This window comes from Durio zibethinus, chromosome 14 (assembly GCF_047325235.1).
Source record: "Durio zibethinus cultivar Kanyao isolate XHJ-2024 chromosome 14, ASM4732523v1, whole genome shotgun sequence".
Classification (NCBI taxonomy): domain Eukaryota; kingdom Viridiplantae; phylum Streptophyta; class Magnoliopsida; order Malvales; family Malvaceae; genus Durio; species Durio zibethinus.
This window is the reverse complement of record NC_143175.1, coordinates 8,831,305-8,846,171: the sequence shown is the minus strand read 5'-3', so window position 1 is coordinate 8,846,171 and position 14,867 is coordinate 8,831,305. Positions and strand designations below refer to the sequence as shown.

Here is a 14,867-nt window from a genome sequence, read left to right as displayed (position 1 = left end):
GATAACATATTTCAAGCATATTTTAAGCTAACAATAATGGTTACACAACAATGGGTGTTTTCACTACTTGTTCTCTATGATATGACTTTGAGATTTGCTTTCTTTGTACTAGAAATAGCCTCCTCGTTTTTATGTCAAAAATTATTATTATTATTATTATTTATGAATTTTTTATTATTTTAAATATATTTTAAATTATTTTAATATAAAAATAATAATTAATAAAATAAATAACAATATTAAATTATTGTATTACATATGTTGCGATTAGAGTTTTTTGTTAATTTTTTATACTATATTTTAATTGTTGTATTTTTATTAATCATTTGATCAAATGTAAATTTTGTAACTTATTATAGTTTATAAATTTTTTTGTAAAAATATTTAAAACAAAAAAAATAATTTAATTTTTTTGTTTTATCTTTTTACATTTATATTTATCATATTATATTTTTTACCACATAAACTTTATACGTCAGCAAAGTAAATTTTTACGTCAAAAAAAGTTAAAATATCACATCAATTATTTTAACAAAAAAATTTTAAATCATTAACAATTTTACTAAATTCGACTATTAAATAAAATATAAGTTTCTAATTTAAACACATTAAGATAAAGAAATTAATTTTATTATTTAATTAAAGTAAAGATATCTGTTGCATAATTTAACCTTATTATTATTATATCTTTCTCGCGTTTATGTAATTTCCAAGCAGAATGAGATCAAAAAAGTTTACAATAATTTAGGACACAAAATGCTACTCTCAGGGAAACTCTGTTGGTTCAGCTTTGGTAGCCACGATTGTGGACATGAAAGACAAAGTTAACACCAAACAAGGGGGAGGCAGGAGCAAGAAAAACCCTTCAAAGCTCATCCTGCAAACCAAATAAAAGGACTTGTTATTGCATGATCAAGGTGTTTTCTGCACCTTCTTAAGGATGTTATGCTGCCTTCGATAGAATAAATAGATAAATAAATAAACAAATAAAAGATGTTTGATTTACTTCTTCAATAAAATATGTAGAGTTAAGAATTGTTAGGAACGGAAGTGAATTATATGTAAGGGTGTAAATGTACAAAAAATTTAACAGTTTGTGAATAAATTTGGTGTTTATTTGTTATGTTCATTTATTAAGCTTAATAAACATTCATAAACATCAGGATTCGTTAATTAAATGACGTTAATTAAATGAACAGATAACGAACATAGCAAAGTTTGTTCTTATTGGATAACAGAGCGTTCGACGAACAATTTATTAACAAGTTCAATTTCTATTCATTCATGTTTGTTTATTAAGTCTAACAACCAATCACGAATAATATTTCAAAATTCGTTGACCAAACAAACAGATCACAAACATAGCAATGTTCAATCATTTCGATTCGTTTACACCTCTTATGTGAAAATAATTAGGAAGCATTTCCATATAAGATAGCATTTTGTCAGGAAAAAATGGGTAAAGTAGAGGCTGATACTTACATGATAATCATCCATGTAATCACGTGGATGCTGCAAAGACAACATCTCCGTTAGAAGTTGTACTTCTTCATGGCAGTTTGATTGAAAAGTTAGATAAGATAAACATTCAATGTCAAATTACAACATCCAGTTGAATTTATATCAAATATCCACTTTTAATTTTCCATCCTCAAAGCAGACCTCTTTTCTTTAAATTATCAAATATACTGACAATTGAATTTTTTTTACTCTACAAGCGAGATTAAAATAATGATACATGTCCCTTATATATTTAAAACAATTAATTTAAAAAAAAAGTGGGACATGTGTTATCATCTTAACCGCGCTTGTGGAGTTAAAAAATTTCACTGCTAATGTTTCAAATAATTACTCATAACAAAATTCAAAAATTAAAAAACAACCAAATAAATCCCACATGTATAAGTTCTACTTTCCAAATTTTCACCTAAGATGTGTATGCCTGAAATACCTAGTTGGCAGTCCAACATGGTTTCCATCTCTTTCTTGTCTGGATACTTGAGATTTTGCAAATTGATAATCAAGCTTGAGAATAGAAATTCAGAAATGAGAATTTGTTGCTAAGTTTCTTTTAGTTTCTTGGTCATTTTAACACTGATGCTACATCTAAGAATTAAAGAGGTTATAGTATGTAAAATACAAACCCTTGTATAGTGCCTCCTATCCCGGTATCGTCGATCATAACCCCTTTCTCTTCTTCTCTTCTCTCCTTCCTCTCTTGCTCTTTGAGCTTCCTGTAGATGTTGGACTCGAATGACTTAAAAACGCTATTCAAGAAAACCAAAGTTCATCATAGAATTTATGGATAACTATGGGGAGCAAAGTTTCGTCAATAACCTCTTCCTCTTGTGCTTTTCTTACTTTCTCAGCTTCTTCAAATGCCTCTTTCTCCACCTGAAAGCTCAAAACAAATGAAAATTAGGCACGCTATTGAGAATCATCTACTAGTATAAGGAGAAAGAGCAGGGCACACCTCCCGGTTGGCAAACACTTCATCTACCACTTGTTTTGCATAATCCGGATCGTCACAGATCAAAACATTGTCAAAAACTGAACCAGCCTTCACCTGCACGTTGTTTTTCAAGATTGCATCATATATATGTAGGCTATCCCAACCTAGTAAACTGATAGTTATGTTTGACAGAGCTACCTGCCAAACTTCAATGCCCACATATTTGATTGGCTTAAGCACATAAAGATCAGGATCATCTTCAAACTCTGGAGAGAGACAAGGTTATCATTAAAATCTTTGTTGCAAATTCTTCAATTCAAAAGATTATTATCCTGAAAAGACACAAGGAAATATAAAGATGTATTACAGAATACCTGGATTGTCAATGTAAGGAATCTTCCATTTCCCTTTATAATTAGGGTTCTTGATTTTCTGTAGTGTACAGAAAGATTGTACTAATGAGAAGCTGCAGTTAAAAAATTAGACTTCAAGTTTACTTGTTAGCTTTAAAGCATACCTTGGGTTTCCACGGTCCTTTGTATTTTGGGTTTGGTATCTTTGGTGCTTTCCAAATACCATCTTCCTCTTCATCCCAATTATCAGGCTAAACAGTGAAAATAAAATGAGTCACAATATGGTTTTCTTTCCTTCTCCCCATCCGTCCCCCTTCTAATTCTATGCCTTAAATAGCCGAATAAATAACTGATTGTAAAAAATGGAAATAAGAGAAAAGATGGAAAAGATAGGAGCACTATGATTATGCCAGCAGCATGAGAGAGGGAGCTGTTGCCAGGTAAACATATCTAGGTGCATGGCTAATGGCTTAACATTGTCGCTTCATAAGTAACAAACTAACCTCTTTAGCTTTAGGATCAGGAATTTCTTTTGGAATTGAATCATACCCCTGCAACACCAAGAGGAGGTTAGGTATATATTGAATTGAAATTATATATCAAGTGGAAAATCATTAAGATAAAAGATGATTACCTCAGGTTTCGTGGCATTAGGATCTTCAATATATTCTCTATCATCCCAGTCAGCAGGCTGCAAAAGATGGAAATTTGAAGTTTTTAAAATTTGAAGTTAAAAAAAAAACAGACTTCATGGAGTAAGGCTAAAATCATATTCAATTGTAAATAAGGTCAACCATAAAGCAGCCCTAACTAATATGTTTGAAGAAAGTACCGTTCTCTCTCATGGAGAAAGGATGAACTTACAGTCAATATTGGAAATAAGATTTCCATAGGAAAAAATTAACTAAAGTGTTAAATTAAATAGTCCAAACTAAATTATGATGGTTTCTAAGCTCAACTGTAACCTTTTTAGCTTTGACATCTTTGATTTTCCGTGGGGGGAGAATATCCCAGTCTGTATACATACTTCCAGAATCCCTTTCGCGATTATCAATAAGGATACTATAACTTGCATCCGGTCTAAGAATAAATGTGTAGAAATGAGTTAACTTGTCTGTTTCACATTCCAACTCCTTCTTGATAGGGTAATTCTGGCCCTGGTAAGAAAGTATAACATGAAGCTTTTTTGTTTGAGTACCACATAAATCTGGCCCAAACATTAAGCTGTAGGAAATAAAGAAAAAGTGAGGTTAGTCAAAAAAAAATTCTCAAACAAGTAAAAAAATAGAAAAGAATTGAAAAAATTGTAGAAGCCATCACTCAAGAAGTTCGCTCTATGGCTGGTGAGAAAAGCATCCCAGCAATTAATTAAAATATTCATGTTCAAGGGTAAAAGGAATCTATTAAGAAATAGAACAAGTCAAAAATACATTAAGTAACTTGGAGCAAACATGAAAAAATATGAATATTTGCACATAATTACTTTATTCAGAGTTTTGGACCTCCGAGAAACCTTGATGATCAATTTGTTAGGTAGAACTTTTTTAGGAATCAAACCTCAAAATTCCCAATCTCAGAAGTAAAATCATCGCTCAAATCTATTTTTTTTCATTATTTTATCTCACAAGTTTTCCTTCACCTCATCCACTAAAATAAGTTCTCTGCCCCTCAGCCCCACACTACCCCCCCCCCCCCAAAAAAAAAAAAAAAAAAAAACTTATCTAAGTTGTTTTATGCAGGTCAATCACCCTAAATTACAAGTTCAAGATTACAAGTCAAATAACAGCTTTATCATCATCAACCCATACTGCATTAGAAAATAAAAAAGGATAACCTTGCATAGTTTTCATCCTGAATAGGAAGTTTACATTACTATAAGATCATGTAAAAGATATGCAGATAAGACAACCACATGAATACCAAATGGCACGAGTGATACAGCATATTTATAATATAATATAAGAAAAAGAGATCCAAGTGCTAGAAATTTGCATTTAAAAGATCTTTGATTGATTAATTTTGATACAAACCTATATGGGGTGTCCCCTCCAAATTTCTTTTGATTGACAAATCCAGAGAGAAGCTTTATGTAACCGCCACCACATTCAATGTCTTGCTCAAACCTTATAGAATACTGGAGGACCAATGTCCTGTTCTTATTTGTAAACTCAGGTATCTTTGCAGATATTGCAAAGTGTTTGGCATCACCAGACGTCTGAATACCTACAGAATTACAGGCATTGTCAACAAACAAGCTAGCTCACTTGCCTTAGCCATCAAGTGCAGATTATCAAAAGGAAAACCAATAGAAAAGGGGGAAAAGTTCAATTTAGCAGTCACGTGGATTTGATTGAGAGCCGAGTGATTATCATAAAACAGCTTGGTAAAGTAAACATCAATCATTTAAGTTAATATTCGTGGCAAATAGAGGTGTAAAACAGGCAAGTTCAGGCTGGTCCAAATCCGGTATTTCAGGTTTGGATTGAATTTTGGGTTTAGATCATTTCGTGCTTAGGTCGTTCCAGATTCCAGTCCTTTCAAGTTCGGTTGAGAATAAAATTCATAATTAAAACTTGCATTTTTAGTATTAAATTTGGGTTATTACCGGTTTTGATCAGATAAATCTAAACTTCTGGTACTATCCAGTTCGGATGGTTCTAGGTTCATATTTTTTCAGGGTTGGATCTTTGACTTTTTTATCAATTCGGGTGATTCTGATTCGGGTTTTATCCTGGTTTTCCAGTTCAATTTCATTTTGTTACCTCTAATCGCAAAACATAATAACCAGAACAATATAACATTTTGCAAATTTTTCTGGAAATTGCCATTTTTCAGAATGAAATCTTATGTAAATGTAAGTTCCCAGATTAGAAAACACAATTTTCATTCACAGAGAGATCTACATAAAAAAGCAAACTATGAATGTTTCTGACCAAGTATGCTATCACTTTTAATCAAAATGAGAGAAAAATAATGATTAAAGTAGTTTACTTATTTCAAAAGCAAGGTTTTACAGCCAAGGTGACAGCATGGTTAAGAGCAACTAATTATGAGGTTAATTCTGTATAAAGCTATCAAAACCACAAGAGAGTTCCTGTTTGTGTAATATTGACTGAAGTTATAATGATATTCAAAATAGCTATGCTGTTCATTTATTTCCCAATGTTCTCTAGTTTTGAAAGAACACCAGTCCTTTTGGAATATAACCAGCAAGAAAAGTTGAGATCATACCCTTATCGTCAGGATCTCCAGACCACTTTCCAGGTGTATGCTTAAATGCTCCAGCTTTTCCTTCAATTCTTTTCCAATCCGATTTTACCCAATGCTTTTGCCATCCATCTGTTCACAACATCAGATGATACCAATGTAGGGTACAACAAGCAAAAAAATATGTTAAGAGTCGAAGTTCTAATGTATAGAAGTATCATATACAATCAAATATATATATATGAGTTTCAGAGACTGCAAGCTATTGTACTCTAAAGTTAACCACAAAAGTATTGCTGTTATGCATTTCATTCAGGAAAAACAACAAACATTGAGAAGACTGAAATTGTGGTGACACAAGGTTTTTTACAAGACAAAAAGTCAGGCCAAACGATGATGAACAAATAAATGGTGAATATAAATTAACCAATTTCAAAGCTCCATTTTTTTGTTGCTGAGACAAAATGCAAGAATGGAGGGGGGCAAAATGTTGGTTGTCTCATTAAACATAACATCAGCCAAATAGAATGTCACTTGAAACTATGATTCAAAATTGATAAGTCTTACTCTTTTGGGAAAGACAAAAACAAACTTAAAACTAAAAAAGGAAGGCAAGTTCAAAGTTGAAGTTGTTATCTTATAAATCAAAGAACTAATAATCCCTTCCCTTGAAAACAATGGTTGCCTCGTATCTGTGGTAAACCAGGAAAAGTACCTTTTTTTCAACATGATTTGCATCTATAAACACTCTCTTCTATTTTTCTCTCTTTACTTTATTTAGACACTCTAGTCAACCAATCAGCCACAAATTACGGATAAATCCTCCTGTATAAAAAATGATGCTTAAACTACAAATCATTTTGACTGAGAGACTAAAGAGCACAATTTTTTTGGTGCAAAGGATTGTTGCAGTTTGGGGATATAGAAATGGATTGTAAGTGCTGAAATTTGAACTTTAAATCTGATTGATGCCTCCTCTTAAGATAACTGTATGAAGCAACAGAACTAAACTACATAATAAAAAAAAACAACAAATTTTCCTAATGCCGTTAGAAAGAAAAAAAATAATAAGTAAAAAAGATAAAGTTGGCTTTAAATTTTTGGTCATCTTTTTCAGTGTTCTTCAGGTGCCAAAAACACAAAAGAGGAAGATATAAAGATAAAGGGATCGTCTCGCTATTCTCTTTTCTTCTTCCTTTCCCTTTCCTAGCACTGTTCTTATGATCCACCGAAAGCAAAGTTTTTCAAGCAAAATCACTGAGCTGTTACAAGATTCAATGAAATTCTTATTTTTTTAATAAAAAAGACTGCTTATCTTCGATACCATAAGAGAATAGACCCCGGAAATTAAAATTAACTAAAAAAAATGAAAAAGTAAGTGTTCAAAATTTGATTGACTTAGACACTAGACTAGTCAATGCCTGAAAAAGAAAAAAAAAAATCAGTGTTGCTTCCCCTCAGCTAGCAATAATAGCATGGCAAAGGGTGTCATTTCAGTTCCAACCACATTTTTACTTCAAAATTCTTGCTTCTTTCCTTCCAAAATTTTCCCACAACCAAACAGAGAATAAGAAAAAAAAAAAAAACAGTCAGAGAACAGCTGACAATACAAAGCAGTTGGTTAACAGCCTGACAAAGATTTTTCGGTTGATGACGTTGCAAAACCAAAATTTCAAAATTCTTTTGTTTTCGTTTTTGTCTCAATAACCAAACGAAGCAATCCCTTGGAGAGAGAAAAAAAAAAAAAAAAAAAAAGCAAAGCATCCCAGTGAAAGTTGGATAATAGTAATAATATCCTTCACCTTTTCCAACGGTAATAAAAAAGCTGAAAAGTATGAAAGAAGTAGCAATATTGAAAAGCAAGCAAAAAAAAGCAGTACCTTCAAATCGCTCTTCAAAAATAATCTCCGAAATAGAAGACCGAAACAAAAACAATAGAAGCAGCAGCTTAAGCGTGACAGTTGAAGAATGTTGCGCCATTAGCTGAGAACGGGTGACCACCACTGCCTGCTGGGAAGCGCCATTGGTCTAGTTATAGAATGTTTAATAAATCATTGACCTAGGTACTCCAAGTATTTACGGTAATGCCATTATTATTTCAAATTTGACTCTGGGACATCATTCTGGTGGGAGGTTAGATGAAGTTGGGACAAGAAAATTAATCCAGTATTTTCCACTTAATTACGTTATGACCCCACATATTTGTAATAATTTGGACCTTGTGGGTATTCTGGCCAATAAGAAGTAAGGTCGACGTTGCAACGTCCAATTCTCTTAGACATTTGGAATTTGGAATGAAAATATATATATATATATTTCTTTTTTTATATACAAAGAGATCATAGTGTGAGATAGGTCGTGAAATTTAAATTTTAAATGTTAAAAAAAAAAAACAAACAATAGAGTTGATTTTACGACGTGAAAAATATTTTTTTAAAAGTAATTATATTTTTAAGATATAATAAAGCATCAAATTCTCTAATAAGAAGTAATAAAAATAATTATACTAAAATATTTATTTATAATAAATGAATAGATATAAATTTTATTCAAATAATTATAACAATTTATATAATCAAGACTTATATGAATAACTATCTATTTATATTTAAATAAGATAACAACTCGTGCATTATTGCGGCTTATCATTTTATTATTTAATATATACTATAACAAAAAAATATATATTTCAAAAGATAAAAGAATTATGAACACTTTTTTTAACACATTTTAAATATCTCATAGATTTTAAAAATGAAAAAGTCATAATGGGTAGAAATAAAAAAAATGTCATATTTTTCACAATTAAAAAAGTAAATGAATCTTAGTTAAATTATGAATTAACTCACAATCCCAAATAAAATCTCTTACTCATTTCATCTTCAAAAAAATAAAAGAAATTAAAAGAAAACCAAAGTTACTAATCAATTGTTGTGATTTATTTCATATTATTTCATTAAAATCTTTATTATTAAATAAAAAAATAACACAATGATAATAATATAATAAAATATAATTTTTATAATTGAGAAAATTAAAAAAAAATACTTGCATTGCAAAAGAGATTGCAAATAACCTAAATTAAAAATAGGTGATAAGATAATTATTATCCAAATTTTAAATTTGATAATTCCTTATAAGACAATGATTTTTTTTTTTTTGGTTCAAGTGGATTCTTCAAATCATGAGAAGATTATTCTATTTCTAGATTTCAATAGAAGGGGAAATTTTTATTTAAAAAAAAAAAAAGATAAAAGCAAGAAACAAAAAATAATTTGGAAGAAGAAGAGAAAGAGTTATGACCTAAAATTTGGCAATCAATGTCTATTTAAGAGAATACTTTTATGGACGAATGTACTCACTCAACTTTTCAATATAAAGAATGAATTTTTTATAAAATTAAGTGAAAAAAATATTTATAATTACAATAAAAGGTAAGATGAATGACTTTTTTTTTTTTAGAATGAAAATTGAAAGCAATAAATAAATAATAATGAGTAGGGGATATAAATCGGTTACTTACATGAAGAATTTGAATAGTACCAATTCATCTCCTTTCAGGTTGTAAAGAAGATTCATTGTCTTTTGAATAAGAAAAACGAATAATTTTTTTAAAAATAATCGAAAGAAGAATACAAATACTAAAGAGGTAGTAGATCAAGAATGGAAGATGAAGCGTTCTTGGCTCTAGACACTAAAAGATGAAAGACATAAAAGATGGATAATTAAGGTTGAATGACTCGGCAACTTACAATGAATATATGGCAACTTAATAGTCCTACATGGCAAACGAAGGTTGCATATGTGGCAGTCCACATGTCATAATTCTAAGTAACAAGGGATGAAAATATATTTATGTTAGATAATTATAACCATTTGTTATATAATAATTATTTTTATTCAAATATAATTATTTAAAATATGAATAAAATGAATGCAAAAACCAAGTCTATTTACCAATAATTAATTCTTTCTATCTAATGTGGGATGCACTACATTCTAAACCATCAACAATCCCCCACTAGTTTGGAATGTTGATACTTAATCTTTAACTTTTCACATAATAAATATTATAAACATAAGAAAGTATCTCTCAATTTAAACATTTAAGTAGCATATATACCTTAGAATTTTAACAAAGTTGATGGTATCTGCATATTAAACACCAACTCCTAGTGTTAGAAATGAAAATATAATACACATAATATTTACTTATTCTTCTGTCAAAAATTTATAATCACTTCAGTACTATTATGATCATGTGTTTATCCTATTCATAAACATTTACAAGAGAAACCTTAATTTTTCTTTTTGAAGCGGCACCACTTTTATATTTATGTAGGTAGAATGTTCATAATCTCTTCATTACTTTAGACATTTAAATAATAAACCCCATTAAGAGTATAAAAACGTATTCTCCTTATGTAATGGACCACACCAGTTTTTAAATTTGAATGGGTTTTACTAGTATTTAACATACACATAATAATAACTTGTTTTTACCCATTAAATTTTGTAATTAGATATTACTAATTTAAAGTTTAGTTTCCATTTTTGGTGCCTAATAGTAGGGGCTTAAACCCATTTTATTTGTACTACTAACTAAATATACTGGAATTCAAATTTCTTTTATGGTAATTACCCCCACTTAGGATTAAATCTCTAATATAATCACTTTATAGGCTAATATATTTAAACTTTTCATTTTGCATATCATTTATATGCTCTAAACATTGTTTTCTTATTCTTGTCATTTTAAGAATAGTTGGTATTAGTTGTGGCTATAACTCTATACTTATAAATTTCAACCATTCTACATCTATACTTTTATACATCTTTAATACAATTATACTTCTAGTGCAATTGGATACACTCAATGAATAAACCAAGCCATTTTAGTCTTTTTAAGATATTTAAGGACATTTTATGATTTTACTTTAATAAGTTGTACTAAACTTATTAGCTTGTATAATTTACTCATAAAATTAAACTAAAATCTTACAACACTATGATAGCAATTTTTATTTCTTTTGATTCTTATCACCCCCATTATATGCAAATTTCCATTCTTTTATTAAAGAATATTCTATTTAATTATCAAGATATCATACATACTTAATTAAGTTGCCATTTCATTTATCTTTTTAGTATTTGATGGTTGTTTTCGTTTAAGTAAAAGGCCTCCAAATTCATCCTAAGTGAAAGATAACTAGTAAATATTTTATATCTTAATATTTACTTTTCATAAAAGTTTTAAAACTTTTATTTCAACTTAATATGAGAATATGCATTAATAAGTATGATGTCAAATATAATCACCATCAAAACTAGTAAACTTATAGTTGTTATAGTCTTCTTTTGAGACTTTCATTCCAACTCTTTAGATAGTCAAAAATCATTTTATCATGGACACTAAAGCCATATTCACCATGGTCCATGTCATTAAAAACAATTATAATTGCATATATAACCAAATAGTACTATAAATTTTGTGTCCAAATTATAAAATACATGAAATTTTTTACCCAATAAATAGAAAGCAATTTTATCTTATTACAAGAAATTATATAACTTCTCCAATTCAATTGAGGTGATCTTAGACAATATGTTTATTCCTTGTCAAAATAATATTATATAAATCAAATAATAAAAATTATGCATTATTCTCTTATCAATAAAATGCAATTATGGAATATGGACCATAAAATATAATTTTATGATAAGAACATATATGCTTGTTTCTTTTTTGAAAAAATTTATAAATTCACAATTTCTTTTATGTCTTAAAATAATTCTCAAGAATTTAATCATTTTGATTTTATAACCATGGTTTTACCAAAATATAACTAGGTTATAAAAGATTTACAACCAAAGGTAGCAAGTACTTTATTGATTTAGAGAATATTATATATTGATTTAGCTAATTATAAAAATTGATTTAGTCATTATTTTTATTTATTATATTTTTTATTTTGTAACATTGTACCTTTGTATAAATAGGCTTTAAGCCTCATTGTAAAACATAAGTCATTACAATAAAATTTTTATCATTTTCTTCCTTTTCATGGTGTTAGAGCGATTTAATGATTCATTCTAAAGGTGAACCACCTTTGAATAATCAATATTTGCTTATTCTCATCCTTGGTTAATTTTCATTTCTAACTTTATTTTTGCTTCTGTGCTTCAATTTTTTTTTTTTTTTTGGTTTCTCTTCCCATTTTCAAGATTCATCTTTTATGTCAATACTTATAACTTCTCACATCTCTATTTCATTTTTTTAAGAGCTTAATGGTAGTATTCAATGAGAAAATGTACAACCAATTTCGATTATCTTTGATGAAAATAACTACAATCGATGGGTTACAATTATGCATAATTATCTAAAAGGAATGAAATTATGGCTTATTATTACAGAAGAATGCAAAGCACTAGAAAGAAAAAAAAGAAGAATCTGTTGATAAATTAACAGATCGACTATAAAAATGGAAAGTAAGAATCATCAAATTCTTACATGGTTCACTAACACCAGTGTTTCTTTTATTAATTTACATTTTGAGAATTATCAAATTCTTATATGGTTCACTAACACCACTGTTTCTTCTATTAATGTATATTTTGGGTGATTTGAACTTGCTAAAGATGCTTGAAATTTTTTGTCACATGGTATAGCTCTACTACCTTTGCTCATCAATATCATATTTTAACACTTTGTCTCACTTTCATCAAGAACCAGGTCAGTCAATTGATGATTTTCATTCTAAAATACAACATTTATGGGACATGCTTGAAAATTTTGAGCTAAAATTCAATGATGAAAGTGATGCTAGTAATTTTATTACTTATTAAAATCAAATTCATCTTATTCAATTTCTAATGGTATTTCGAGATGAATTTAAGAATACTAGATCTTCACTTTTGCATCAATATCCCTTACCAACTATAGATAATGCCTTTATGAAATTGATATATGAGGAAACTCGATTGGGTATGAGTCAGACTCATAATGCTGATATTATTATTGTTGCTACTATTTTTCAAAAAAATACTAGCTCTACTTTTCACAAGTCTTGTTCACAATATAGAAGGACTAATCATCTTGTTCAGAAAATGTAGAGCTAAATATCATCATAATGGTAGTCTAATTCATAATCCTTACACTAACAAAACTATTGTGGCAATAACCACTGAATCAAATACTTTTGAGTCTTCTGCTGAAACCATTACAATCTCCACCACTGATATTTAATTTTTGTTCAATTAAGTATTATTTCGATCTTATATTTCTGCCATGTCTATTGCTACGTCCGATAATATTTGGTTATTTAATACTGCCTGTGGAAATCATATGATTGTTGATCCTTCTTTATTCAAAAGCAAGATACATGTACCTAATGGTCCAATTATTAAAACAACAAACAGATTTATCTTAAAAGCTAGCCATATTAGTAATATTGAAATCTCAAAATTGTGTATATCTAACGTTTAACTTGTTCCTAATTTTGCCTTAAATTTACTCTGTTAGCCAACGTTGTGACCTTGGCTTTGATTTTTTTTTTTTCACAACGATATGACTATATTGTGCAGGATCCTCAAACAGATCAGAAAATTGAGATAGGGCATAAGGTTGGAACACTATTTGAGCTTGAAACTTTGAAATTTTCATAAAATTTGATTGCTGTTGCTACATATCAAACAACCAACTCTTCAATTTCTTTAGATTTATGGCATTCTAAGCTAGGACATGCATCTATTTGTTAAATAAAGTCATTTACTTCTATCTTAGGTATATTTTTCATAATAATTTTAATTGTTTGTCTTGTCAACTTAAAAAGGAAAGTGTTTTACCATTTAATAAAAATGATTCTTTCTCATCTGCTCCTTTTGATTTAGTCTATTATGATATTTGGGGTCCAGCTCCCACACCAATCTTAGAAGGTTCACGTTACACTGTCATATTTATTGATGATTTCTCTCGTTATACTTGAATATATTTATTCAAATAAAAAACTAAACTTTTATCAATTTTTTGTGAATTCAATAATATGATACAAACTTAATTTTCTAGGGAAATAAAAATTTTCAGGTCTAATAATGCTACTGAATATACAAAAATTAAATTTCATAACTTGTTAAAGGATGATAAAACTCTTCCTCATAAGTCTTACCCATATATTTCACAATAAAATGATCGGGCTGAAAGAAAATATCATTATATACTTGGCACAGTTCGTGCCCTTCTCATTTCCTCTTTTCTTCTTGAATATTTTTTAGGTAAAATTGCTCTCACTGTTGTTTATACTATTAATCATGTTCTTACATCAGTATTAGGCACACAGTCTCTCTATAAGTGTTTATACAATAAGGTACCTTATTACCTTTCTCTCAAAGTTTTTAAATGTGCTTGCTTTATTCTACTTTTTACTTATAAAAAGATTAAACTTGAACCTAAAGATAGATTTATAGTTTTTTGGGTTATAGTATAAAACACAATGGGTATAGGCATTATGATCTAGTGTCTAAATGTCTTCACATCTCAAAACATATAGTTTTTTAGAAACATAAAAGGTTTACTAATGTGTTTTTATTACTTTCACCATATTTTTCTTTATGTATTTTTACAAATTCATATTTTGATTTTTCTTCAAATGAAGAGACTATTATAGGTACTTTTTACTCAAACAATGATCTATTTTCTTTTACTCCTATTATGTCTAATTTGACTAAGGCTTCTATTGATACAATTATCCCTTTACCATACATAACACCTCTATTTCATCGTTCTACTTACGTAAAGGAACTCAATATTCAACTTTGTGATTTTCATTATTATTATGTTTTAGCCATATTACATGAAC

General features: G+C 28.9%; 1 protein-coding gene across 1 annotated transcript; it reads right to left on the bottom strand.

Annotated features, from left to right (window-relative positions):
* Positions 1-614: 614 nt before the first annotated feature.
* On the bottom strand, positions 615-8,034 carry LOC111295463 (calreticulin-3-like). The gene is made up of 14 exons (XM_022888960.2): positions 7,893-8,034; positions 6,037-6,144; positions 4,836-5,028; positions 3,771-4,029; positions 3,440-3,496; positions 3,309-3,356; positions 2,970-3,056; positions 2,827-2,884; positions 2,651-2,718; positions 2,474-2,566; positions 2,338-2,394; positions 2,145-2,234; positions 1,483-1,512; positions 615-877 (listed from the first exon to the last, which is right to left on the bottom strand). Exons 1-14 carry the CDS (start codon positions 7,990-7,992, stop codon positions 866-868), a joined length of 1,260 nt encoding a protein of 419 aa, XP_022744695.1. The 5' UTR covers positions 7,993-8,034; the 3' UTR covers positions 615-865.
* Between the last annotated feature and the right edge of the window lie 6,833 nt (positions 8,035-14,867).

What these genes read in the sequence shown, in the direction of transcription:
- LOC111295463 (XM_022888960.2), bottom strand. Translation starts at nt 7,992, where the DNA reads ATGGCGCAACATTCTTCAACTGTCACGCTTAAGCTGCTGCTTCTATTG. An exon ending in TGGAGATCCTGACGATAAGG is followed by an intron (nt 5,029 to 6,036) that starts GTATGATCTCAA and finishes GTAATTCTGTAG; the next exon opens with GTATTCAGACGTCTGGTGAT. An exon ending in AAGGACCGTGGAAACCCAAG is followed by an intron (nt 2,885 to 2,969) that starts GTATGCTTTAAA and finishes TGTACACTACAG; the next exon opens with AAAATCAAGAACCCTAATTA.